At 38.8% G+C, this 24,131-nt stretch overlaps 1 protein-coding gene across 5 annotated transcripts in view; it reads right to left on the bottom strand.

Annotated features, from left to right (window-relative positions):
* The window catches only part of MYO5A (myosin VA), a 197,152-nt gene that overhangs the window by 122,346 nt on the left and 50,675 nt on the right, over nt 1–24,131 (bottom strand). For all 5 annotated transcript variants that reach the window (XM_073877020.1, XM_073877019.1, XM_025883595.2 and 2 more), the window contains exons 2-4: nt 9,025–9,135; nt 5,722–5,893; nt 3,463–3,607 (exon numbers count right to left, since the gene is read on the bottom strand). In XM_073877020.1, the coding sequence (XP_073733121.1) occupies nt 3,463–3,607; nt 5,722–5,893; nt 9,025–9,135 (428 nt within the window). The remainder of the gene's footprint in view (nt 1–3,462; nt 3,608–5,721; nt 5,894–9,024; nt 9,136–24,131) is intronic.

A 24,131-nucleotide genomic window follows, 5' to 3' on the forward strand; every position in this document is an offset into this window, starting at 1 on the left:
AATAATGATAGTAATGGAGAATAATCCACAGAATAAAATAAATACCCATGAGTCCATATTGATACAAATAAAAACTAAGTAAACACTAAATAAATGGGGGGAAAGGAATAGCTCCTCCTTAAGAGTAGAATTTCTATTCATACCTGGAGAAGGAATGATGGAAATAGCAAATGACCATTTGACAAACACTACATAATAAACTGTTGCAGGCAAGAATCATCAATGGATGTTAAAATTAGTAAAGTGAAAGTATGATGAGAAACAGGATATTTGCACAATCTCAAAGTATTTTCCCATAATATACTGACTAATTTCAAAGTTTAAAATAGTAATTATAGTAGAGAAATCTGGTAGATACCGCCATAACCAAGTGATCAAACTTAACATCACCAGTAACTGGAATCTTGTGTTTCCTCTATATGATGAAGGGCACGATACTTCTGTGAGGTTCCTGCCCCAAGTGCACTGCTAGCCTCAATCTAATTAGGAGAAAACCTTAAACTTTCAGGAGGGGAAGGATTTTTGCAGTCTGTTTTGCCTAATTTTTCTACTGCTGTGCCCTCAAGGCCTACAAGATAGCTGGCTAATATTCTTCCAAAGTGTCAAAGCCATGAAAAGAGGATTAATGGATGGTCCTAGATTGAAGGAGCCTAAGGAGACAGAACTAAACGCAATGTATGATTCTAGATTGGATCCTAGACCAGAAAAAGGACATCAGAGGGGAAATGATGAATGTGAACAAGATTTTTAGATTACTTACTAGTATTGTATCAATGTGAATTTCCTGGTTTCAATTATTTACTATGGCTATGTAACATGTTAACATTTGGGGAAACTGGATGTAGGGTGTATGGTACCTCTGTGTACTACTTTTCCAACCTTTTTGTAAGTTTAAGATTTTTTTTTTTTTTTGAAGTTTGGAAAAAAGGGTGGGGGGAGGCAGCTTTACAATGAGGCTTTCCCTTAGCCTAGTACATATGCCCTCTGGCCCACCTAGCATTCCTTATTTACTTTTCTAACTTTATTTTCCAGGATAGCACTTATTAATATGTGACAAACTGTGTATCTTATTTACTTCTGTTTATCATGCCTCACTTCATGAGGGTAAGAATTTTTGTCTATTTTGTCACACTTGTTTGCTGTTAGTGTCCCCCATGCCCAGGACAGTGTGTGGATGGTGTGCAGTAAAGGTCTACTGAACAAGTGACTATATATTCCCTGAAGATGTAAGGGGCCTCTAGGAGTACCAGCAATGTGAAACTCTAGGTTTCACATCTGGTAAATACGGCACATCTCCACTCGGCAAGGAAAAGATGATAAGAAAGGATCCTGCAATATCTATCTCCAACCTTATGCCTAAGAGACATGGTCTATTTAGCTATTGCAGCACATTTTATGTGTACAGATTTACTCATATAAATGGTGAACTTACCATAACTGATTGAAGTGTATTTTAAAACTGCCTAAAAAACAAAACTGAGAGGAGGGAAAAGAAACAAGCGACCCTGCAGTAATCACATTGACTGAGTCACAGGGGAATAATGGGGGGCAGGGGGATGTTAGGAAACCAGAGTAAATCCAGGGCTGAAAAGCCAGAAACAGTGATATAAATCTAACACTCTTCTTGGATTTCCTGTCACAAAAAATGCTAAGAACCAAACTTTCATATTTAAGATTAGTATTTTCAAAGAAGTCATATCATTCTCTAGGAGCAGTATAACATTTTTCAGAGACAGTTTTTAGGTCCTGACACGCCACACAATTCCCTCTCTGCCTGGTAGTTCTCTGGCTGTACTTGTGTGGTGCTAACATTGTATCGAATGCTCCAGTACTATACAAGTCAAATATTGGGCTTTTCTCATTTTAGGGAAAAAATTATACTGATAGATGGAATTTAAAAGCTTAAAAAAGTAATATTTCTGGGGCATCAGGGTGGCTCAGTCAGTTGAGCGGCCAACTCTAGGTTTGGCTCAGGTCATGATCTCATGGGTTGTGGGACTCAGCACCCCCCCCCCCCAATTCCCCTCCCTATGGAGCTCCACGCTCAGCGGAGGTTCTGCTTCAAGATTCTCTCCCTCTGCCCCTCCCCGTCACTCACGTGTGCACTCTCTCTCTCAAATAAATAAATCCTTAAAAAAAGTAACCTTTCTTACACTTTTGACACTCATTCCCATTTTATAACAGAATCTGCTATAATACAGCATGTAATGCAGTACATAACTATATTTAGTCATTTTATATTTAATATAATATTTCATAGTGTTAGACTAATGAAATTTGAAAGCTAATCTTCCTAGTTATGTGGCCTTAGGAAAGTTAAATAACTTCTCAGTGCTTAAGTTGTCTCATTTGTAAAATGAAGATTAATAATAATACCAACCTCTGCCTGACTGGCTCAGTTGGTGGAGAGTGCTACTCTTGATCTCAGGGTTGTGAGTTGGAGCCCCAAATTGGATGTAGAGATTACTTAAAAATAAAATCTTTAAAACAAACAAACAAATAAAAAAAAATAATAATAATAATACCAACCTCAGAAGGTTGCTGTGAGGATAAAATTACTTAACAAAATGGAAGGCAATTAAACAGTGCCTTGCACAGAGAGAGTACTTAATAATTGTTAATGATCATTAGAAGTAATATTTTATTAATAAAAGGGCATAATGACTTCTATGAATTCTGTCAATAAAATAATTCTAAATTTCTGTCACATGCTGGCCCAATTATGTACAAACACTCTCCCTGGTTGGAAAGGAGAAAATAAAACCTCTGCAGTATTTTCTTTCCACTTCATAAATTGTTTGAGGGATTCCCACATCGTATTTATAATATGCTGGTTCTTACCTGAAGACTGGAGAAATGAGTTAAATGTATACTATTCTATACATCCATAGTTTTGATTTACATTATACTACATTATTAAGAGTGTAATCTAGTCTTGAAAGTAGCTTTTTTTCTCTGGTTTTCTACTCTTAAAATGTTAGGCTTCCATGGTTAATATCAAAGACATTTTACTGATGCTGTTCAGGATCACTGGTCTCTAGAACATAAGAGTAACATTAAATTCACAATTTCCTTGATATTTAATTCTCTAAGATACAGACAGATTCTTCTTGCTCTTAGGCCTTTTATTTCTAGTCTGTCATTCATTAGCTGAAGGACAGTGGGCGCATCACTTAAAACCACCAACCCTTGATCCTCTCATCTGTAAACATAACATCTCTCCTTGCACAGTCACAGGATCGGGAGGAGATTCCAAAGGCAGTTTTTAAAAACTATATGTCCTTTTATAAATATGAGGTTATTTTAATAATAATGCAGGCCATCTGAAATAGTAAAGGCTGTTTATTTAATAATAATTTACCAGTTGCTCTTCACTGTGTTTTAAAATATCTGTGACTCAGCAAAAAAGAAATGATCACAACTAGTAAGAGTCATGAAAAAATAAATAGAGCTTTCACCAACCTGGCCATTTGCTTGTAAGCTTCTTCAGCTACTGCAAAGATATGTGGATCCATATCACCCATATTCTGACCACTATATGCATTAATAATATCTTCTCCATAAATAGGCAGCTGTTCATAAGGATTTATAGCTACTAGGACTATACCTGGGGGAGGGGTAAAAAAAATAAAAGAAGAAATTAATGATATACTAATGGACATATCAAACTTGGTGAAGTGAGAATCAGAGTTAACACAAATTTCGATTTCCATTAATCTTGAACTAACAAATTGTTAAAGATCAAAATATATCACAGCCTTTGTCTCTGAGCCTATTACACCTAGACCTAACTAAAACACCATTTAAAAACTGGCCTAAGCTATTAAAAATAAAAACTATGGCAATGTTAAAAGAACTTTAAATATTTTCATAATATTTAAATAAAAAATTCACTTCTAGAAATTTATCCAAATGAAATAACCAGACATTCAAGCAAAGGTTTTTTTCATAAAGATGTTTGTCATAATATTATTCACAAGAGTGAAAAGTAGAATCAAACAAAATATATCATAAAGGAAGAGTAACCAAATAGTTTGTTACATCTATATGACAGACTATTATACTACCACCACAAATTATGTTTTTAAAGAATATTAAATGCCATAGGAAAAGATGACACAAAATTATATACAGACTAATTCCAATTTCGTATCTATTTATACTTTCTCACATACACACACATATAGGATATGTCAACATAATACTGGTTATTTTTCAGTAGTGAATTACATGTAATTACTTTTCCTTTTTTATATTTTTCTTTGTATTTCCTTAAATTTTATAGTAGGTGTATATTAACTTAATGAACTCCTTCATTCAACAAATATTAATTCAGCTTCAAGTATGCCTCAATCTTTGCTGAGTGCTCGGTTTATAACAGTAAACAAAAAAAGACAAATCTTTATTCTCATAGCCATTATATTCTAGTGGGAAATTTAGACAATTAACAAGATAAGAAAAAATAAATATCACAGGTTAGATACTAGAAAGAAAAAGGAGAAAAATTAAACAGAGAAAGAAGACGGAAACTGGGGTGCCTGGGTGGCTCAGTCATTAAGCGTCTGCCTTTGGCTCAGGTCATGATCCCAGGGTCCTGGGATCGAGCCCCGCATCGGGCTCCCTGCTCGGTGAGAAGCCTGCTTCTCCCTCTGCCCCTCCCCCTGCTTGTGTTCCCTCTCTTGCTGTGTCTCTCTTTGTTAAATAAATAAATAAAATCTTTAAAAAAAAAAAAAAGACGGAAACTAAGGAGGGGAGTAGGGGTTTATGATTTAGATAAGGCAGGCAAGGGAGGCTTCACCAAGAAGGTAACATATGTGCAAGAAAAAGATAAGTGGGAAAATGAAAATTGAGAAACAGAAATATGTGGTTCATAGACAAGGAAGAAAAAGAGTTAGTATCAAGGATACAAGAGGTACAAATTCCTTTAAGAAGAGAAGATAGCTGTCTCTGTCCAAAGCAGGGGAGTAAGGAAGAAATGGTGAGTGCTGAGTTGGTCACCCAAGCAAACAGACTTAGAAGAAAATGAATGAAATCCCAGACCTGAGCTCAGAGGAGAGTAATCAGGGAAAGAAAGATAAGTCAGTAGAGGAAAGAGCCAGGGACAAGGGAGAAAATAAGGTTAAGAAAAAAAAGAGAGAGAGAGACAAAAGAAGGAAAAGGGGAAAAAACCCAAAAGCACATGGTGCTTAATTTCTAAGGGAAAGAAAAAGAATCCCGAGCTGGGTCACTGGCAGCTAATACCGCAACAAGCATGTGTCCAGGCCAGTACATCAAGCAAGAACAGTTACTGTGAGTCGTCAGTCCTGCACTGAGAACAAGAGAACACTAAACTTCCTGAACCTGCACCAAAGATAAATCTTTGTACATCTACTCTTTAGGTAGCAGTTCTTGTACGAGTTGTACGAGATGAAAGTAACTGGCAAACTGTCACTGAATTTGTCAAATGACTTCTCTGGGAGGAAGAAACTCTAAAAGATGGGCCCAGTTGGGTTTTGTTTGTTTTCTTTCTGAGCAAAATTATGTAAGTTCACAAAAGAGCTTATTCAGCACAAAATGCAACTAGCTAATGAACATGGTAAATTTTTTCTGATAACTCTTTAGTGATTGTCTCTCTAGGAGAAAATCCAACTGCAGCCTTCTTTCCCCGGGCACAATAATTCCGTGGCTATGTCCATTAGAGGACAGAGTTCATGGTCCACTCAGACAGCAAGGCACACTTACCACAATATGTATAAATAAGTTTGGAGTCAATAAAGCGGACTCTGAGATTGTGGAGCACAGCAGGCTCATGAAGATAGCTGAGGGCTGTGAGGTCATTTTCACCCACAAGTATGTCAGGGTTTCTCAAGTGAGGCAGCTCCTTCGTCTTTGGATCTAGACGATATTCCAAATCCTGAAAATGCATAAGATACAGCATCTGGATAAATCATGGCAATAAAATTAAAACAGCCTTATACATTTTGCTTATTTTCTATTCCTGATATGCTTCTCAGTTATTAAATGCATTCTTTTCCTGGCACCTTCGAAAGCCACAGAACTGGTGGAAATGGAAGTCTTCTTTTTCACTAGATGTATCGACTTGTATTAAGAATTTTTGCTAATATAGTTTGAGAAGTTTAGACTTTTTTAATATTTTATTTTTTATTTTTCCATTTTTAATGTAAATTAAATTAATTAACATATAATGTATCATCGGTTTCAGAGGGAAGTTTAGACTTTTTTAACCCAGTTACTGAACCAGAAGTTTTGGGTTTTAATTTTTTTTTAAGTAGGTTCCAGGCTGGGCTTGAACTCATGACTCTGAGATTAAGAGTTTAAGAAGCACTACTCACTTTAAAGCCAAGGAAATAACGGCTTTATGGAAAAGCCAAGCATGCAAATTGTCACTCAACCATGCACTAAGGGCAAATAACATATGACAAGTAAAAAAGGGAAAAAAATGAAATTTAATTGTAGAGAAGGACTAGCTGGTTTTGTAAAAAGCCACTTTTCTTAATATTGCAGAGATATACAGAGGTCAAATATTCAAAATAGGTTGGAATGAACTATGCTAGATGGAGAGGAATTTACCATCTGCCCCTCGACCTCTACCTGCCTGTTTATTATGGATATAATGTCCTTCCCCAAACTGACTGGTCCTTGCACTGATCCCTGCAATACACAAAAGCCACTTCTGGCTATGCAACCTCTGGCAGAACTACTTAATGTCTCTGAGACTTGGCTTCCTTATTTGGAAAATAGTTATAATATTACCTACCAATCTACGGGGCTGTTATGAGAATTAACCTAAGAAAATATAGCTCACAGTGCCAAATGTTGTGCCTAACACAGAGTAGTTGAATAAATTAATTTGGCATTCAAGGCCCTCCCCTAATTCTTCCCTGCCTTCTGCCTTCTTCCCAACTAATCTTGCCTCTGTTTTGCTCTCCTGAAATTCATCCTCCACGCGGCCACCAATGAGTCCTCTCTAAAACACAAATCCAGCATCCTTCCTGTTTTAGAAACACTACAATCACTCCCCATCACATATCACTTGAAGTCCCAGAGTTTTAGGATGATCACCAGGCCCTCTTCCATGTGGTTCCCAGCCCCCATCCTCTCGCCAGTCCTGCACTCTCACTTCACATCCTAACAACATGGAACTTGTGTAGTTCCCCAAACACACATTATTGTGCATACCTCCCTGCCTTTGCAGATGCTTTTCTGGATCCCTGAAATGCACTTCCCCTCGTCTATTCATTCTTCAGACGATGCCTCCCTGATTTTACTTATTATATCATAAGCCATACTATTCATAAATATATCTATTTGTCTTACCTAACACTGATGTCAGAGAGCACCTTTTGCCACTTCTGAACATGCTTTATAGCAGATACTTTAATATGTGAGCCCGGAACTAGAACACACATCTTTCTAAATCTCTGCTCCACTCAGCCTGTTACATTCACTATCTCCAAAATACATTCCAATTCTCATAGGGTCTACCCCCTTTCTCCTTGTCAATCCAAACTCTCTGTACCTTTAAAATTCAGTCAAAATCCTTCTTCCTTCTTGATGCCTTCCTTGACAAAGCAGCCCATAATGAAATTTCCCTCTTAGGCATCCTAAAGTCATTACTATCTTTACAAGATAGCAGAGTGATTATGAGCAGAAATCATGAAGACAAATTTTCTGGCTTAAAATCCCAGCTTCATTCCTTAATACCTGTATAATCTTGAGCAATCCCTCTGAGCCCTAATTTCTTTACCCATAAAGTGGTAATAACAGCCCGACTTCATAGGATTGTTGTGAGGATTAAATGGGTTATAGCAAGTAAAACACTTAGAACTATGCCTGGCACATAGTGTTTATTACACGCTAACTCTCAAGGTAGTATTACTCATTTGGCAATAGTTCATCATAACCTTTGGACATCTTTAATATTGTGGTGTTGAACTACTCTTTTTTTTTTTTAAAGATTTTATTTATTTATTTGAAAGAGAGATAATGAGAGAGAGAGAGAGAACACGAGACAGGGGAGGGTCAGAGGGAGAAGTAGACTCCCTGCTGAGCAGGGAGCCCGATACGGGACTCGATCCCAGGACTCCAGGATTATGACCTGAGCCGAAGGCAGTTGCCCAACCAACTGAGCCACCCAGGTGCTCCTGTGGTGTTGAACTACTCTTTAGACCCTATGCTTTATGTAACTTTTCGTGTATTTGTAGCTAGTTTCCCTGGCTAGACTAGAAGTTGTTAAAGGAAAATTAATGTCACAAAGGTTTTTAAGAAAACAGTGTGACAGGCCTTGTCAAATATTGTGGAGAGGTCAAAAGGTAGAACTAAGATGTGTCTACCCATGCAGTGAATGCAGACAGGAAAGTATAGAGACGCAATTGGTTTTATATTTTTCTGGTTGCTGGCAAACTGCTTTATACATAGCGGCGCCTGGGTGGCTCAGTCATTAAGCGTCTGCCTTCGGCTCAGGTCATGATCCCAGAGTCCTGGGATCAGGCCCCACATCAGGCTCCCTGCTCCACGGGAAGCCTGCTTCTCCCTCTCCCACTCCCCCTGCTTGTGTTCCCTCTCTCGCTGTGTCTCTCTCTGTCAAATAAATAAATAAAATCTTAAAAACAAAAAAACTGCTTTATACATGATAGTTTGTCAGTAAATATTTTTCAAATGATTAGGTCCAGCAAATATCAAATCTCACACTGGCTCCTTAAGCAATATTTTCTTAGTTACTATGAAATTAATGCTAGCCTAAGCAAAATAAACAGGCACATCTTTGGGAGGATTAGAAGTGAATCTAAACCTAATCACAATAAATTGACAGACCAAAATACCATATTTTTAAAGTTCTGCCATTTTCATTAACACATTGGGAAAGAAAATTGAGTTTGCTATTTTTTTTAATTCAGTAAGTGAAAACATTAAATTAATTCAAAATTTAATTTCCAAATGAAGTCAAGTATGTCACAACAAACTCACACTTTTGAATTCACTTCATTTTATGCCAATGACAACAAATAAAAGCAACATTTTTACCTTTCCTTCCTCAAGGCGAAGCAGGAGGACTTTATCTCCTGGTTTATAATCTTTGAGCAGCTCTGCTGACTTCCAAACTTCCTCAGGATCAGGTATCCAAACTCTGGCAAACTAGAACACAAACAGGAAAAAAAAATTAAACTAGCAAACCAATTACTTTATAATAATATATAAACACATCATTTATTTATAATGAAACAACTTACAAAAGAATAAATCTTGGACAATATGAAATTTAATTTTTAAATTAGTAGTTGAAAAGTACTTCAGTCCCAGTAGTACCACCATGCCCACATTATATGAAAAGTATGCTCTGTATTGTGGTAATAATTTCATAATACATATAAGTCAAATCATTCTGTTGTACACCTTAAACTTCTACAGTGCTATATGTCTATTATATCTCAGTAAAATTGGAGGAGAAAAGTATGCTCTGAATAAACAACTACAATTAAAGTTTGAATTTGCTTTATATAATAAATGCTACCTGAAAATGTAATTTTAGGTAAAAATATAAATATAAATCTATTTTTCACTGAATGTGGACTTTAAAAAAAATCTCAAAACATGATTGTGAAGCTTGATACGGTGGCTCTGACAGTTTCAATAATACAGCTATTTTTTTTAAAAGATTTTATTTATTTATTTGACAGAGAGAGAGACAGCACGCACAAGCAGGCAGAGAGACAGGCAGAGGGAGAAGGAGAAGCAGGCTCCCCACTGAGCAAGGAGCCCGATGCGGGACTCGATCCCAGGACCCTGGAATCATGACCTGAGCCGAAGGCAAGACGCTTAATGACTGAGCCACCCAGGCACCCCTACAGCTATCTTTTTATGACAGGATTTACAATTTGAATTTTTGATTGTGGTTTTCATCCTGTGTTCTGCAAAGACTTAGTGACTTCTCAACTATTCCTCAGAGGCCATTAAGGTGTGGAAAAGAGAACAGTAAGCTTGTGGCTTAAAGCCACAGCTGTTTTATAGACAGTGCATCTGGAATTTTCTTTGAAGAAAGTTCTGCTGCTAATTAAAAAAAAAAATTTAAGAAAGTATTGTTGTCTAGTGTTTTGCCTTTGTTATTACATAAAGATGAGTGAAAATGGTATATCTGACCAACAATAAGTTTGGCTCTCATAGCCTCAGTATCATGAAATGTCTGGTAATCAATCATCAGGGGTTCCTGAAGCAGCAAATCTTTAGCCTCAACCAGACACTGTCTGGACTTAAGCCAATTTTGGACTTTAGGTCAATTTTGAAAAAAAAAGAAAAATACATATTAACATGAATGAGTCCTCCAAACACCACCCTGAAGAAATTTTATGATTGCTTGGATTCCTCAGGAAGGAATCTCCCTTTATGTACATTAAAACTTGATGTTCATTTTCAGGAATATATCACACAGAAAAATAACACCACCACCAGCCTTTCTCTATTTTCTTCAAGCTCTTATTACTACCCCCACTTACTTACTGTTAAAATGATCACTTGTTTACTTATTTATTATTTCTCCTCCTCCGTTAGAACAAGCTCCCTATCTGCCTTGTTCAACACTGTATCAAGTGCCTGTGTACATAGCTGGTTCATAGCTGGGCACTTAGTATTTAATGAAAGAATCTCAGAATAAAGGGCATCTTCAATTGAATAAAAGTAGTATGGTTTAGGGCGCCTGGGTGGCTCAGTTGGTTAAGCGACTGCCTTCGGCTCAGGTCATGATCCTGGAGTCCCGGGATTGAGTCCCGCATCGGGCTCCCTGCTCAGCAGGGAGTCTGCTTCTCCCTCTGACCCTCTTCCCTCTCGTACTCTCTCTCTCTCATTCTCTCTCTCTCTCAAATAAATAAATAAAATCTTTAAAAAAAAAAAAAAAAGTAGTATGGTTTAAAAAAAAAAACTTGCCACTGCTTTACTTTTCTCTTATTATTACAGATTCATGAAAACTTTTTGTCTGTGAACAGTTTGCAAAAGAAAGAGTACTAAACTAGGCTATGAGTTCTAATCTCAGCACTACCATACTAGCATCTTAGCCTTTATTTCAGGCATCTGTAAAATGGGGATGACAGCAGTACTCATTTAAATCATCCTAAGGGCTTTCATACATAGAAATCTTGTGAAAAGCAATATGTAGGTACATAGACCAATATGTAAGTACAGGTTGAGATTGTTACCAAGTGCGTATTCCATAAGAAATGACTGCTAATGTTATTTGTAAATATGTTACTGAAATTTGTTTTACAACTTTCTTCCCAGTTACACAGTCCATAAACTGATTAATAGCTGTTACTAAATTTACTAGAGGTTACTAAAATGTTACTCATTCAATAAACATTTCTGTGTACCAACTGCTCCCACTCTGAAGCTCACTTTAGAAAGCAGTATTTCTACAACTTTCTCTGGAAGGATTTACTGGTTCCAGAAGAGATATGTGATATGCGAGATTCAGAGTCATGAAATGACCTACTACCCTGACTGATGAAAGCACAAAAAAGCAAAATGGGTCTAAGTGAGTTTGTAGAAGCATAACTGACCTGCTCTAAATAGGAGATTTTTAACTAAATCTAGAAAGATGCACCTTCCTGTGATTTGTCAATAGCAAGTTCCAGCTCAGATTTCCACAAGTGTTTTGGAAACACTTGGGTGCAGACTTGGCCAAAGGCTAGATTTCCAAGAGCTAGGAGTTAACAACACTTACAGATAGTACAGGGAGGCTACGGCCCTTACTCTCACCACGGCAAGGTATTTGAACACCAAACATCATCCTGATAACCAAATTCCCCATTATCCTATCTCTATCTCTTGGGAAAGGATCCAAGGAGAAATAGGTCGGAACTCAGTCTATTATTACCATTGTCTTTTTATGGTTCTTTTCCATCTTAACCGATGAGAATGGTGACTCTGCAAAAACAACTATACCAGAACTGGGTCAGTCTGGGAAGTGTGTGTATATCTATATCATCTATATCTATATCTATATCTATATCTATCTATATCTATCTATCTTAGTTGCTGAAACCGAGAGAAATTCCAACCTGACAATGCCCCTTCCTATTGCCTCGGTCACCTCCAACCCTACTTTGTCCTTCTGCCCTAGGCCCCCAGTGAGAATACACACAGCAGCCCTGAGAAATAGGACTGAACTTGTCCAGCCACATGCAGTGGCAAGACTGCAGGAAGACTGCAGTGGGAGGACAAGGCCCCGAGATCATATGAGGAGCCTGGAAGTGGAAGACAGCAGCAAGAGACAGGCGGGCATCAGAAACAGGGGTGGACACACACACCCACTAAGTCTGCTCAGGATTTCCTGGGAAAACAGAAGCAGTTAGCAAAAGATAACCCTGGCCAAAGTGGATCAGACTGGACACGGCTCCCAGCAAGACAAGGGAGGGTCCAATGTTGTGCAACTCTGCTGGGTCATAATTAGCTAGTAGAGGGTGAGACTTTTCTGCAGTGCTCCTCATTCCTTTCTCCTACTCACGCTACTCTAATTTTGTCTCTCGAATATCTCATTTATGATATCTCAGACCTTATTTTAGTTATTTACGGATCTATCTACCTCCCACATCAGACAGTATATGCCTTAAAGCCATCCTGGAATCCCGTCTAAGGCTGGCCAACTCCCTCACCCACAGCTGGTGAGCAGCACATCTGTGTTGATGTAATTTAAGACAGAGGTAGGACAGGTATGGAAAAAACGTGGGAGAACTGGGGAGAGGCGGCAAAGGAAAACTTCACAGGCCTACCTCAGGATTTTTCCTGAGGCCACAAAGCACAGTTGAGATGGGGTAGGAGTTGGAGACTAAGAGAAGAGAGATCTGTGAAGTGGTAGGCAGGGTAAACATTGCTGTAGGAAGTGGCAGGAGAAGGGAAAGCAAGGATTTGGAATCTGAGGTACTGTGACTAAAGCCAAAAAACTGTAGGAGATGAAGGAAAGATAAAGAGGCTTAAAATAGATAACATTAAAATGTAAACACATCAAAGAATATTTATGATAATTCAAAGGAATGCCTGATTAGAAAGGAGAGTTAAGGACAAAATGGAGACAGGCTAAATGTTATGATAAGAGGCAAAATCTGAGTAAATAATGCTAGCACTGATTTAAGTTGCATAATAGCTTACAAGGAAAATAAAAACCATCTGTCTTTCTACAGGACAGTTGAATAAGGCCTGCCTGGCAATGATGAAGTAATACTGACAGAGTCTAATGGAAGAGCACTGGAAAGGTGGGTTTTGGGGACATGCTGGCACTGGTACTTCCAGAGACGGGCGCAAACAGAGCTGGCTCGGCCTAGCATGGCCCTCTTACCTTCTGAGGGGTTACGCCCACCCCTGTACACGTAAGGAGGCACCAGTCATCCTTCTTTTTGTACCCCTTCACAACGACAACACTCAAGAGGTTTTTGATTAATGCAGATGACTCTCTAGAAATTTCGATAACTTGGCGCTTTGTCAGTCAAGGAATCCCGAGGTGTGGGCACCAAGAGCAGTTTTTCTGAAGCCTCAGTCACTTTGGGAATAAGACTGACAGCACTGAGTAAATGACCAATCCCTGAATACCAAAAATCTGACCCATGTTGATTCTCTCCCCTCCCCCCAAACTCCCACATACATGACTCACTTTTCATACAGCACATGTGCTCATCTTTCCTAGCTCCCCTATTAAATCATAAGCAGCTTGGCAACATAGAATCTGCCTTGGTTCCTGAATGTTTGCAAAGACGAATGTTTTATGTGACAATTCAAACAAAGTTATGATAAATAAGTGTCCTAGGATATGAACTGAAGCAGGAGAAAAATCCTGAATTATCAACCCCTCCTCTGAATCCTGATACTAACATTGATACTCTATATGGTTACTAAGTAATTCATATAACTCTTATAACATGTTTTGGTATAAAAAAAAAATCAGGAACTACTACCCTAAAGCACATAATGCACGTATATACATATGTATACATATATACACACATGTATATTATATATGTATATATGTGTGTGTATATATATATATATGTATATGCATATGTATATAGATTGTGTTCCAGATCAAGGAAATATATGTATACATCTGGAACACAATCCCTCCCTTTTTCTGCCAGCAGACTCCTATTTATCCTTCATATCTGTGTTAAAGTACCACCTCCTCTTAGAAGCCTTTCCTCATCATTCGGCACTCTGCTCTCAATGTCCCCATGACCTCATACAATCTTCACTAGAATTCTCATCACACTAAATGAAAACTTTGTGTGCCTAACATCCCTACCCTCATGGGGTCTATCTTCTTTATCCTTGTCTCTTCAGCACTTAACACAGGGCCTGCCTATAATAATTTGTGAATGAACCTTTGTTATGTGAATGTTCTTGGCCTCAGACGTTATACTCTAAGAGGGTAGACTAAAAGAAGTAGTGGCAAGGGGCTCTCAGAATCTTCTGGAAGGGTCTATAATTTCCAGAAATAGAGAAAGATGCAAGCAACATTAGATGGTTGAGTTACATAGGAAATCATGGTGTGAAAGAAGGAAAAAGAGACAGACATGTAGGGAGTACAGAAGTAATGAAATATTCTTTCCTCTCCCCCAAAACACAAACCCATGTCTCCATCCCTTCATAATTCATATTTTTTTAAGATTTTATTTGTCTGTCAGAGAGAGCGAGAGAGAGAGCACAAGCAGGGGGAGGAACAGAGGGAGAGGGAGAAGCAGGCCCTCCACTCAGCAGGGAGCCTGTTGTGGGACTCAGTCCCAGGACCCTGGGAACATGACCTGAGCCGAAGGCAGACGCTTAACCGACTGAGCCACCCAGGTGTCCCCATAATTCATATGTTTAAAGTGGAAGCTACTCCTCACTTCTAGAACAGACAGCCACACTCCCAGCCCTACCACAGATTCCTCACTCAGAAGGTGAAGAAGTAATGTGACTTCCTCCAGCCATCTGCTGGAGCAGCAAAGTGGGGGAACAGATGGGAAGAAAGGTAAGCCAGAGCATTAGGGTAGGATAAGGGGTCACACTAAAATGGGAGGAAAGAGCAAAGGTGGGCTGCAGGTGAACACATGGTGCATTCTGGTAGGGGTAGAAGTGAAGAGCATAAGTGCCCTGTGCCCCAGCCGCAGCCCTTATAGGACGCAGCTGCTGATGAGTAAGATGACAAACACCACCCCGACTTTGTGGGACTCGTCAAAGATCGTGAGGAATGAGAGCTAACATTTATTGAGCACTTTCTCTGTGTCGAGGTAGGGTTCAAATCTTTTGTCTATTCTATTTTTTTTAAAGATTTTATTTATTTATTCATGAGAGAGAGAGAGAGAGAGAGAGAGAGGCAGAGGGAGAAGCAGGCTCCCAAGGAGCAGGGAGCCTGATGCGGGACTCGATTCCAGGACCCTGGGATCATGACCTGAGCCAAAGGCAGACACTTAACCATCTGAGCCACCCAGGCGCCCTCTTTGTCTACTCTAAAAGCCAAATATTCTTTCCACTTTACCATGCTTCTCCCTTGCTAAAACAGTAGATCTTATTTTTTTTTTTTTAAAGATTTTGTTTATTTATTGGAGAGAGTGAGAATGGACAGAGAGCACATGAGAGGAGGAAGGGTCAGAGGGAGAAGCAGACTCCCCGCCGAGCAGGGAGCCCGATGCGGGACTCGATCCCGGGACTCCTGGATCATGACCTGAGCCGAAGGCAGTCGCTCAACCAACTGAGCCACCCAGGCGCCCAAAACAGTAGATCTTATTAATAAGAAACTCCCCTCCCCAATCCAAAATTGTCCCTCTTGGTATCGTACCGGGAACAGCGATTAAACTGGTCCATGTCGTCAGGTGAGACTTAATGTCTCATCTAAGATAATGTGTCAAAGCCACAGCCATCAGCCTGGCACCCATTCTGCAGTATTCCAATTGGCTCTGACCATAGAATGAGGCTCTGCCAAAAATGCGTTTAGGAAAATAATAGCAAAAACTTTTTAGAATTTTTTTTAGCATCTGAGGATGCTAAAAGACCGAACTTTTAATAGGTGAATGATTGCAGCCTCGCTTACTTCTATAAATGAACAAAATGATAGGGTTGATTTAAGATTTATTACTTTTATTTTTTTGTTACTCTTGAAGTTACCCTACATGTACCATGAAATGTGCATAGTTTTTTACTTTTTTAAAGATTTTGTTTATTTGAGAGAGAGACAGTGAGAGAGATAGGGAGAGAGAGCATGAGTAGGGAGGAGAGAGACAGAAGCAGTTTCCCCACTGAGCAGACAGCCCAACTCAGGACTCGATCCCAGGACCCCGGGATCATGACCTGAGCCGAAGGCAGACGCTTATCTGTCTGAGTCACCCAGGCGCCCCCGAAATGTGCATGACTTAAAAGTAAATTGAGGGCGCCTGGGTGGCTCAGTCGTTAAGCGTCTGCCTTCAGCTCAGGTCATGGTCCCGGGGTCCCGGGGTCCCGGGATCGGGCCCCACATCGGGCTCCCTGCTCGGTGGGAAACCTGCTTCTCCCTCTCCCACTCCTCCTGCTTGTGTTCCCTCTTCCGCTGTCTGTCTCTCTGTCAAATAAATAAATAAAATCTTTAAAAATAAATAAATAAATAAATAAAAGTAAATTTAATTTGTCAGCTTCTAGTAGGCACTGAAATTATTTTAAACTTCTGAAGAAAATAAGACCTCTTCAAATTATTGGATATGTTTTGTTACCATCAAGAGCAAAAGTTAAATAATCTTAATTCTCTAGAATTTTATATGAGATGGCAGAGCTTTGGAATGAATATTTTTAGACACTGCAGTTCTTTAACATTTCTGTACAGACTATTTTTGGAACTAGGTCTCCCTTTACAAGCACAATCTTAATATGCACATCAAGAAAAATTACTACTTCCATCTATAATTAGCTAGTGGTACTTGAGGATAAATTACAAAATTTTAAAAATAAGTAAAATAATCAAAGGTAAACATAATCACCAACAAAGAAAGGAACCATATTGATCATCTTCATCACAAGGCCTTCATTTCGCTAGGCTTTGTTTCACTTTCCTGTCTTTTACTTAATTCTTGCAATATTCTTTATAATCATTATTATTAAAGAGGTTCCTCATTCAACAAACAGCCTGAGAGAGGTTAAATAACTGGCCCCAAAGTCACTCAGCTAACAAATGACAGAAGAGAGACAGGATTCAAACTCAGGATGATCCTGAACTTCAAGATGCTTAGGATGTATAAGGAAGAATAAGACCAAATAAATAATCCAAATAAACGTAATCCAAATAAATCGCTTTCTCCTGATTGTGACCAAAGTTGCCCAATTAAGCAAAACTCACACCTTCCCACCATTTTTAACACTTGCTCCCAATTTAGAGAATAGGATACAGGGTCATGTTAATATATAGACATCTATCTATATACAGGCCTCTGTATATAGATAGATGTCTTCCTCCCACATAGAGTATCTATCATTCTGATAAGTGATTTGGTGCTGGAAGAAGTCGTGGGTAATTTTTAAATCTCAAATAAAAGGTCTCAAGATGGTAAGTTTTGAAGGAATCAGGCAACATCTACACTATAGGAGACAATACAGACAAGCAGACACAAGTATGTAGTTCCCTCCCACTTATAACATGTGCCTCCCTTTGTTTTGCTCCCAGCTTTGGGGACAGACACTTCTGGCTAAGATCCTGGTCTGGTGCTAAGTTGGGACACATTACAGGTATTTCATGATCTGGCCCCTGTCAACTTCTCCAGCTTCATCTCTCACTGTTCCTGCCTTGTCCTTCACCCTCTAACAACTGCAAACACCATGTGGCTCTTCCATATCTACTTCTTTTACTCCCATTACCCCCAAGTCTGGGAAACCCCTCCCCCATCCTCATCACCCATTTAATGCCTATGTGTCCTTTAAGTGCCCACCTTTCAGCAACTTTTGACACTGACCTTGGTGCCTACCTGGAACATTTTTTTGCCTGGTTTGTGAGACAGCCCATCCTCATGGTTCCCTCAAATCACTCTCTACCACTCCTTTTCAGTTTCTTGTGCCAGATCCACCTTCTCTGTCCTACCTCTAAATGTTGGAATTGCCCAGATCCCTGAGCTGGGTCTGTTCTCTCTTCTAATACAGTATTAAGGGTTCAGGCTTTAGGACCAGACTGTTTGGGTTTTGTTGTTTACTAGCTCTGAGGCTTTCTTGTGCCTCATCGACAATGAGAGTAATAATAATGCCTACTAAATGGAGGTATCATAAGGATTAAATCTGTTAATATATTTATTCAGTACAGTGCTTAGCACATAGAAGGCAGTAAATAAGTATCAGGTATTTTCATTAATATTATTATTAGAAATCACTACTGTTATTTTTATATTTACACTGTATTCCACCCCCCCTCATGAGTTTAAATACTAATTTTTTCCCAAATTTCTATCTCTAGTCCAGATCTTTCCATTGAACTCCAGATCCACAGACCCACATAACTACCTAAGATTTCTATTTGGATGTCTCATAGGGATCTTAAATTTAACAAGCCCGAAATAGAGGTCTTTGTTTCCACATGCCTTTACATCTGTCCTTCCTGCAGTATCCCCATTTCAGTAACAGACAGGCATCTCCATCCAGCTAGTTAGCTGCTCTTGGGAGAAAACTGATACTCTCCTACACTCTTATATCAAATCCATCATTAAGTCCTACCTCTAACATACAGCTATCTTCATTCCATCTCTCTTCACCTCCACTGCCAACACCCAAGTCCTAGCACCATCATTTTTTACCCTGATGCTGGAAATAGCTCTCTATCAAGCTCTCTCCCAAATTCCCAATTCAACAGCCAGAGTGGTCGTTTTGAAATGGAAAAATCTGATGTCTCACCCTTGCTTAAAATCCTTAATAACTCAGGATAAAGCATTCATATAACCCTCTAGGGTTTTGCATTACTGGGCAGCTGTAATTTTTGGAAAACCACCCTCATCTCAGGAGAGTCCCCACTACTGCACTGCTTAGCCCCTCTCTCCACTCCACCAAGGACCATCTGCACTGGTTTTTCTTCAACTACTTGAGCAATCCATGCGGCCTCAAGCCTCAAGACCTTCCTTCATGCTTTCTCTTGGCTTGGAACCCTTAGCCTAACTGGTTGTATGACTGATTCTTACTTACCTTTCACATCTCAGCTTGAATATCTGTTATTTGGGAAGACCCTCCCTGACCTTTCTATCTAAATAAAGCCCCTCTGCTATGCTTTCTCATATAATCCTGTACTTCTTCTTCACTATAAAGACTATGAGGACAGGGACTGTGTTATTTTGCTCAAAACTGGAACCTAAAGCTAAATATAGTGTCTGATCTGTAACAGATGCCCAACAACTATCTATTGAATAAATGAAGGTCCTATTTCATCAAATCTAAGACCCCACCAATGATAAGATGCATTCCTAATGTAAAAAAAACAATGTGCATGTCAAAATTGAGTAAATACATTAGATCATCATTATATACATTGTTCTTACCCATACCTCTGACTTCTTTTTAATGTCTCTGCATTTTTCCCTTTTCTTCTAATTACTAACCCTTTGTCAAAAAGAAACTTTTATAGCCTTTCTTGAATAAGGCAGAACTTTAAAAATACAACAACCCATTTTAAAAACTCAGTTTCTGTGTTATAACCTCCAGGAAGCCTTCCTTGACCACTATGTTAAGGCAGGGGCTCCTGCTTGGACTGACAACAATAACTGGTTTTTCTATCTATGCACTTGCCATATTCCATTATTATTATCTTTTCACATGCCCATCTCTTTAACTAGATTGTGACCCCCTTGAGAACAAGATCTGTGATTTATCCACTGGCATCACCTCCATACCTGGCCCAGTGGTTAGCAGATAGATGCTCAAGAGATGTCTGTTGAGTGAATAAATAAATGAAGAGATGAGTCTTTAGGAGCCACAGAGCTTCCACAGATTTGAAATGTGAAGGAATGTTATACAGAAAACCAGTCAAGACAGAAGCCACAGAAGAGATTTGAAAATAATTTAATTAGCTACAAACTATAAGCATGAGTGGACCAAGGTAACCCAGTCATCCACTCTTCAAAATACAAGCTGGTTTGGCCAAACAAAACAGCATTTCTCAATAAGAGGTTACTTTATTTTTTTTAAAAGATTTTATTTATTTATTTGAGAGAGAGTGAGCACAAGAAAGGGGAGGAGCAGAGGGAGAGGGAGGAGCAGGCTCCCTGCTAAGCAGGGCGCCCAATGCGGGGCTCAATCCCAGGACCCTGAGATCATGACCTGAGCCAAAGGCAGATGCTTAACCGACTGAGCCACCCAGGCGCCCCAAAGCAAAGTTTACTGAGCAATAGTTAAGTTTATTGAATGATAAGAGTACAAAGCTCCCAAAGAGGGAGGGGACCTGAGAGGGTTGCCCTATAAGAGGTTACTTTAAAAATGAAGGACAGAACTTGCACATTTGTATCTTATGTGCTACCTATCCCTCCAGCCTATAGCTTGAGTAAGACTTTTGATCAACAGAATGCCATAAAAACGTTCAAACAAAACCTACAATTTCCACTTTGTAGCATTAATATTTTTAAATGCAAATATAACAGGTTAGGCTAATATATAAAGCTGCAGTGTTCATTTGACATATAGAAAGCACAACGGATGCTAAACGGATGCTAAATGCCAAGGAGACAGGTGGCCCCCGAGTTACCCTGGAAGAAAAGGAGAGCTGCAGAAGTGATGCTGGACCCAAGGAGCTGCTGGCCATGGTTGTACCTTCAGCCTGGGAGACAAGTACTAGAGAGCCAAGAAGCAGAAACACTTAGATACTGAGGTTATGAAGCACTGACTCAACAATTCCCAAATTTCTGGAGAGACCAACAGTACACTCTTTTCCCTCAAGTGTGACAGCCCTCAGGTGCAAAATGGTATGACTGAATTATTAAAGAAAATCATCTCAACTGACTGGTTGTGGGTTCTCAACAGGACGGAGAGGAACTGATAAGACAAAAGGAATAACAAAAAGATCAAAATCAACTGTCACTCAATTTTAGGTAGAAAACTCTCACAGTTCACGAAATAAAGGACATTTGGGTTTTTTTGGTTTTTTTTTTAAGATTTATTTATTTATTTTGAGAGAGTGAGAATGAGAGAGAGAGAGAGAGTACATGAGAGGGGAGAGAGTCAGAGGGAGAAGCGACTCCCTGTCAAGCAGGCAGCCTGATGCGGGACTAGATCCTGGGACTCCAGGCAGGATCATGACCTGAGCCGAAGGCAGTCGCTTAACCGACTGAGCCACCCAGGCGCCCCAGGACATTTGTTTTTAAGCAAAAGTTACTTCAACTGCATATGCTGAGAGAGTATCTTGAAAGACAAATGCAGCACAAGCAAGCCGAGGTTCTAAAAGAACTTGTCCCTCAGCCTTTTCTTAGATGTCAAGCTGGTGTCCTAGCACTGACTTGACCACACCCTTCTAGAAGACCCACATGAATCTCCCTGGAAATAAGAATTTCATTCTGTCTGTGATGAGTGAGGAAGGATATTATTTCCTTCTCCCCCTCTATAACCATTGCTTCTCATTAAAAAAAAAAAATCCGTGAGTTTAATACATAAAAAACTAAAATTTTTAAATATTGCAAAATTATCACACCTAAAATTGCTTTCATTTTTATTATCATACAGAGTTAATTTCCCCTTTCTAATTTTTTCCAGTATTCTTAGATATTTAAGTTTCTGTTACAGAAAATTTCATTGGTATTTTAGTATTCTTCATACAAAGGAGGTTCTGTTTGGCTAACTCACAGCACAGCCTTCTTAAAAGCTACTCTAAATTTACTTTATTTTCAATCTATATCTCGATAATCAGCTTCTTCTATTACTGCCCACTGTGTAAAAGTACTTCCCTTTATTTGACCTGTAACTACTTCTTTGAGTTTCAAAAGATGCCTCTGAGTTATCTATATAAGACCATGTTGCCCTCTTCACATGCTTCATAGGCTTCTGAGATTCCACCACATAAAAAGTTCATTCTTTATCCTTCCAGATTGAAAGGTCCAATCTTTTTTTGAACAGTGCTTCACATCATCCTACTCACTCTAATTTATTTTCATCTCTTTGAATTTCAATTTTCTCACTTACAAAGCAAAGCAATTAGACAGTGTAGAATCCAGAGTCAAGATTAAGAGCATGGGCTTTGGAGTCAGACAGACCCAGTGGTTCCAATAGTTTCCAACGGTGTGACCTTGAGAAAATTATCCAACTTCCTTTCTCAGGAGCCTTATTCATGAAACTGGTTATTAATAATAACATATGTCAACAGTCAATGGTACTGTAATTGTGCTGTATAGTGACAGATGGTAGCTACAGTTGTGGTGAGCGTGGCATAACGTGTAGACTTGTGGAATCACCACATTGTACACCTGAAACCAATAATGTAACACTGTGTTTCAACTATGCTTCAATAAAAATAATATGTACATCAGAGAGTTGTTACACAGATAAATGAGATAAAGTTTAAAGACCATTACATTGTATTGTCACTGCCCCTACCACATGTTTCTAATAGTCTAGTTCTAATTGGCAGTTCTTTAAACATAATCAAAAGCACATCTTGTACAACTTCTGCTTGTAATTAGTTCTTCTCCCCTCCCCCAATTATGCATATACTACCATCATTCACATTTTGTCTGAAGACAGGATTTATCTAAGATACATATAACTGCTTCCAAAATCTCATTCATATTAGACAGGGAGGTTGCATTGGAGGGACTGGGAGTCAATTTTCCCTAAGAGCAGGGGCTGGGAGGGCAGTTCAGCTGGCATTGCCTCATGAATGATGGGAGCTACAGGGGAGATTCCTGCCCTGGAAATAAGAGCCTTGGGAGTGAGGAGCGGGAGAGGGTAGGAGAAAGGAGGTGGGTGGACCCTGTAGGGAGCCAACCCTGAGAGGGCAAATGAGCAGGACACACTGCAGGCTGGCTGAGTCACCTAAGGAAAAAGGACACGGTTGGCCTGCTTCCTGCTTCCGAAAGGAAGTGTTTACTTGGGGGCTCCAGGCTGCCTCCTCATCCCATCAGCCCCCCCCTTTTTTTTTAAAGTATCCTTTTAGCTGACTTTTAGCTGGAAAAAGCAGCTATAAAAGGTGACTGAGGCCCTATATTTGGAAGAAAGGCTAGCCCAAAAGATGTTTACAGAAAATTTAAAAACTTCTGGGTGGCAAAATACATCATAAACAAAGTCAAAATACAAACTGGCCAAAAATAAATAAATAAATAAAATCTGTAACAAACTAATTCCCTTAATGTATAAAGAACCCCTACAAATTAACTAAGAAAAAGATAACAACCCAGTAGCAAAACAGGCAAAAGAAAAAAAATAGGTAAATCACCAAAGCACCACTAAAAAAAATTAAACATAAGAAAAGATGTCTAATCTCATTAATACTTTAAAAAAATACAAATTTAAAACACAATTTAAAATTTCACGTATTGAATTTGAAAAGACTGAAAGGGTTGATAATAATATGGGTTGGGAAGAAAGTAGACAATCAGGTGTTTTCATATATTGGTGATAAGATAAATAGGCACAATGTTTTTAGACAGAAATTTGATAATTTCTTTTACAATGTGAAATATATATTTCAGGGATGCATACCAAACTAGGAGGAAGGCAGACTTTTGATCTTGTACTTTGTACAAGATCTCTATATTTTACTTTTATGAGTACTACTTTTTCTATAAAACCACAAGTTTAAAAAATATTCATATCCATGACTCAGAAAATCTGTATCTAGAAATTTTTCCCATGAGATTCTAAAAAATACAAATAATTCTTTCCAAAGTTGTTCTGCAGCATTGTTTGTAAAAGTGAAAATTTAGAAATGACACAAAGGTTAGCATACACCTATATTAATAAAAAGATTAAGAAAACTATAGTAATATATAATTAACAGATTAAGGTACACCTTTACAATGGCAATACTAAAAAGAATAAAGTAGGTCTATATGTACTGACATAGAAAGATTCTGTTAATTGAAAAAAGGCAAGTTACAAAACAGCATCATTTTGTGATTCTATTTGTCCAATATATATTCACATATCCATATAATAGAGCAGCCTGACAGTCACTGATGTGCATTTAGGGTTTACACTCTTCG

This window comes from Callorhinus ursinus, unplaced genomic scaffold (assembly GCF_003265705.2).
Source record: "Callorhinus ursinus isolate GAN/ISIS: 27379988/994484 unplaced genomic scaffold, GSC_fseal_2.0 scaffold25, whole genome shotgun sequence".
Lineage (NCBI taxonomy): Eukaryota > Metazoa > Chordata > Mammalia > Carnivora > Otariidae > Callorhinus > Callorhinus ursinus.